The sequence below is a fragment of the Juglans microcarpa x Juglans regia genome, chromosome 2S (genome assembly GCF_004785595.1).
Source record: "Juglans microcarpa x Juglans regia isolate MS1-56 chromosome 2S, Jm3101_v1.0, whole genome shotgun sequence".
NCBI classification, from domain to species: Eukaryota; Viridiplantae; Streptophyta; class Magnoliopsida; order Fagales; family Juglandaceae; genus Juglans; species Juglans microcarpa x Juglans regia.
In genome coordinates this window covers 26,454,361-26,459,244 of record NC_054597.1, presented here as the reverse complement: position 1 = coordinate 26,459,244, position 4,884 = coordinate 26,454,361, and the positions used below count along the sequence as shown (strand labels likewise).

General features: G+C 39.4%; 1 protein-coding gene across 1 annotated transcript; it reads right to left on the bottom strand.

Moving 5' to 3' along the window:
- Positions 1-2,613: 2,613 nt before the first annotated feature.
- On the bottom strand, positions 2,614-3,000 carry LOC121253508. Its single transcript, XM_041153514.1, has one exon. The coding sequence runs from the start codon at positions 2,998-3,000 to the stop codon at positions 2,614-2,616; it is 387 nt and encodes a 128-aa protein (XP_041009448.1).
- Between the last annotated feature and the right edge of the window lie 1,884 nt (positions 3,001-4,884).

Sequence of the window (4,884 nt, the reverse complement as noted above, 5' to 3'; positions counted from 1 at the left end):
TTCATTCCTAATCCTTTGTACTAAATCTACTCCTGGCCATCCAACTCTGCATCGTTATAAACATCATCTGTAACAATTAGACATGAAAGAAACAAGAAGACAAACAAGAATGAGTAGAATACTCAGTAAATAGCACATCATACTGTAAAACATAATCTGGCCTAGCATGGATTTAGTTTCTGAAGACTCTTAACAACATATATACATATATCGTAATAAATTCACATAGCACATATCTATCAATCATCATGAGTGGAAGCATACATAATTAGGGCAAATATGTAACGTGAATGTATAATAACTTGTTTATCCTGTTTAACATGGAGTGAAACACGCTTGAGTCTGTGTTTCACTTAACTGGCATATCATGGAGTGAAACACGCTTGGGTCTGTGTTTCACATAACTAAGTAACATGAAGTGAAACACGCTTGGATCCATGTTTCACTTAACTGAGTCATGGAGTGAAACACGCTTGGGTCCATGTTTCACTTAACTGAGTAATATGGAGTGAAACACGCTTGAGTCCGTGTTTCACTTAACTGAATATCATGGAGTGAAACACGCTTAGGTCCGTGTTTCACTTTACTTGAGTAACATGGAGTGAAACACGCTTGAGTCCGTGTTTCACTTAACTGAATAATATAGAGTGAAACACGCTTGGGTCCGTCTTTCTCATTACTTGTGGTTAACCACGCTTGAGTCCGTGGTACTGTATAAAAACTTCTTATCTTTCTTACTGCATGAGAATTCATTAGGCTTCATGAACTTTCTTAACATGGAATATTCTTGTACATGGCATAACATAATATGACATAGCATAACATAACAAGAACAAAACATTTTATGACATTCCATGGCATACATGATCTAAGTACTACATAAACATGGCATACATGATCTGAGTGCTACATGAACATGGCATACATGATCTAAGTATTACATGAACATGGCATACATGATTTACGTGCTACATGAACATGGCATACATGATCTAATTATCACATGAACATGGCTTGCATAATTTGACTATTCTATTACATGGCATATTTGACTTGAATTACTACATGAACATCTCATGGCTTTCATATGATTTTAGTAACATTCAATCAATCAAATAACAAATTCATTCGTTCAAGCATAATCTCATATTTCATCAAAGATCGTGAAAGGAATCTAACCATGACTTGTCTTATAGCGTAGCATAGATAATCATCATAAGGACATCATATTTTCATACATAACAATAATATTCACAGTACGCATGCATTTATATGATCATACTATTTACCTCTTAGCGTTGCTTCCTGACTTCCAACTTGTAGCGAGTTACCTATAGGAGGTACTAGACGTTACTAATTTCCTAGAATAGTGTGTCGTACTATTCCATGTAATTAAATACATATAAAGGAACTTAACTAAAATAATAGGCTTCATAGCATACTTTTTAAAAACATATTTTAAAATCCCTTCAGACTTTCTGCTGTAAAATAGTTTATAAACTTCCCCTGATTAATGAAATGTGGACTCTTAGAGCAATAACTCTTACAACACAGCCCACACTTAGAGCAAATTCAATTTAAAATCACATGTTTAATTGAATTCACCCAGCCCATATAGGAAATCAGTCCACGTAATGCACAGATTTAAAACATGAAATTTCCCATAGACACTGTAAGCTACACTGTAATTAAAAAGAAAATCTCATCAATGAGATTTACAGAGGCCTAGAATAAGAGTTATAAAGGGTATTTTGGGAATTCACTTAAAGGTCATGGTTATTATGGGGAAAATTGATTATAAGGAAAAACTATAGGCTTACCGAGGGGGGGGGGGGAACTCTCATTGTGTACAGAGGGCTGAACTAAAACAAAGAAGTGGTTGTGCGATGCTCACTGAGAGAAAAAGGCTGAGGCGACGGCGGCTCTGGGGTGGTTGGAAGTGACTAGCGACACGACTAGGTCCTCTGGGCAGCGGTGCGATGCAAGAGAGAGAGAGAGAGAGAGAATGGGAGAGAGAGGGTTAGACCGAGACAGAGAAAATCACGGGAAGAGAGAAATCTTGTCGGGAACTTACCGGAAATGATTGGGTTCAACGGGGTTGGGTTGGCCGGCATTTTCTGGTGCCGTGGGTGGTGCTCCGACGTCCTAGGGTGATCGGCGGTGGCTAGGCAGAAATAAGGCTTGTGCAAAATTGTTGGTTCTCTGGGTATTTTGATGTTTAAAATAGAGGCTTTGTGGTTTCTTATAGGCGATGGGAGGGAAACCTTCAGGAGTTTGGCTGAAATTTGAAATTGCCTAGACTTTAGGAACCTATTCTTACGAGGATATAGATTTTGAGAGGATTTGAAAAGTTTGAGTTGGAGTTAAACTCAAACTGGAAACCGAATCTAGTACGGGAACTTGATGGATAAGAATACGAAGATTTTGGATAGGGAAAATCACTAATTTAAATCTATCTGTTAGCACATTTTCTAAAATGAAAATAACAATATAAATAAAATTAAGTAAATAAATAACAAATAAATAAAATACTAGTGTTTAAGCCCTAAATTTGGATCCGTATGTTACAATCTCCCCCCCTTAAAAGAAATCTCGTCCTCGAGATAACGTACCTCAATCGAATAAATATGGATACTTGGTCCTCATGTCCTCTTCTAGCTCCCATGTGGCCTCTTTTTCCGTGTGGTTGCTCCAAAGTACCTTGACCATCGGGATGGTTTTCTTGCGGAGTGCTTGAGCTTTTTGTGCAAGGATTCCGACTAGAAATTCCTCATAAGTCAGATCCTCGCAAACTTGGAGAGGCTCGTACTCTAGTACATGTGTAGGGTCCGAAACATACCCTCGAAGCAAAGAGACATGGAAAACATCGTGAGTAGCCGACAATTGTAGTGGGAGGGCCAACCTGTATGCTGCAGCTCCAATTCTTTCTAGTACATCGAAAGGGCCAACATATCTTGGACTCAGTTTGCCTTTCTTACCGAATCGCATAATTCCCTTCATCGGTGCCACTTTCAAGAATACTTTGCTTCCTACCTCAAATTGTAACTCTCGACGCCTCTGATTCGCATACTTTTTCTGTCGCTCTTGTGCAATCGCGAGTTTCTTTCGGATGACTGCTATTTTCTAATGCATCTCCTGAATAATCTCTTGTCCAAGGATTCTACGTTCTCCCACTTCGTCCCAATAGAGGGGTGACCGGCACTTGTGGCCGTAGAGAACTTCATATGGTGCCGCTTGAATGCTCTCCTGGTAACTATTATTGTATGCAAATTCGATCAAAGGTAAGTACTTAATCCAACTGCCCTTGAAATCCATTACGCAGGCTCTAAGCATATCCTCCAATATTTGTATTGTCCTTTATGACTGTCCAGCTGTCTGAGGGTGGAAGGCTGTGCTGTAAGTCAACTCTGTCCCCAACTCTTTCTGTACACTCCTCCAAAATGTTGAAGTGAAACAGGTGTCCCTATCTGATACAATCTTAAAGGGAATTCCGTGCAGTCTGATGATTTCATGCACATATAATTCTGCCAACCTGTCTGTAGAATACATCATCTGAATGGGAATGAAATGAGCTGTCTTGGACAACCTGTCAACAATTACCCAAGCTACATCCTGACCTCCTGGTGCCTTAGGAAAACCTGATACAAAATCTATACTAATTTCATCCCACGTCCAAATAGGTATAGGGAGTGGGTGTAATAACCCTGAAGGCCTCTGATGCTCTGCCTTAACTTGTTGACATGTCAGACACTGTGCTACATATGTCACTATCTCTTGCTTCATCCCACTCCACCAATAGTGTTGTTTTAGATCTCGATACATCTTGGTACTCCCCGGATGAACTGTGTAGAGTGAACGATGAGCTTCTCTCAAGATCAATTCTCTGATTACTCTATCATTGGGTATACAAAATCATCCCTTAAATCTCAAAGTGCCATCATCAGATACTAGGAAATTAGGTCTCTTACCCTCTGCTACTTCTTCTTTAATCTTCATCAATTTTGTATCACTTGCTTGGACGACCTTAATTTGATCTATCAATGTTGATCCTAGTGTCAAACTATTCATCTTAGCTTGAGTGTCCTGGATTACCTCAATGTCAGCTCACTCCATGTCTAGTAGAATATGTTTCTGAGGAGTAAACATCGTAGCCAGGGTGCTAGAGGATGACTTCCGACTAAGTGCATCTGCTACAACGTTTGCTTTACCGGGATGGTAGTTAATATTGCAGTCGTAGTCCTTCAAAAGTTCCAACCATCTCCGTTGTCTCATATTCAGTTCTTTTTGTGTGAAGAAATATTTCAGACTCTTATGATCGGTATAAATCTAGCACTTTTCGCCATAAAGATAATGTCTCCATATCTTCAAGGCAAAAACCACTGCTGCAAGTTCCAGATCATGGGTTGGGTAATTCTGCTTATAACACTTTAGTTGTCGGGAAGCGTATGAAATAACTTTCTCGTTCTGCATTAAAACACAACCTAAACCCTTTAGTGAAGCATCGTTGTATATAACAAATCCTCCATCTCCCGAAGGAACTGTAAGAACTGGTGCTGTCACTAATCTTTTCTTCAATTCCTGGAAGCTGTCCTCACACTCATCTGTCCATAGGAACTTCTCATCCTTTCTTGTCAACTTTGTCATCGGAGCTGCTATACTTGAAAATCCTTCTATATATCTTCTATAGTAGCCAGCGAGGCCTAAGAAACTTCGTACCTCGTTGACATTACTAGGCTTGGCCCATTTTACCACTGCCTCAACCTTTGCTGGGTCCACTGAAATTCCTTTTGCTGACACCATGTGTCCCAAAAAGGAAATCTTTTGTAACCAAAACTCGCATTTCTTAAATTTTGCATACAACTTCTTTTCTCTTAGTGTCTGAAG

What these genes read in the sequence shown, in the direction of transcription:
- LOC121253508 (XM_041153514.1), bottom strand. Translation starts at nt 3,000, where the DNA reads ATGAAGGGAATTATGCGATTCGGTAAGAAAGGCAAACTGAGTCCAAGA.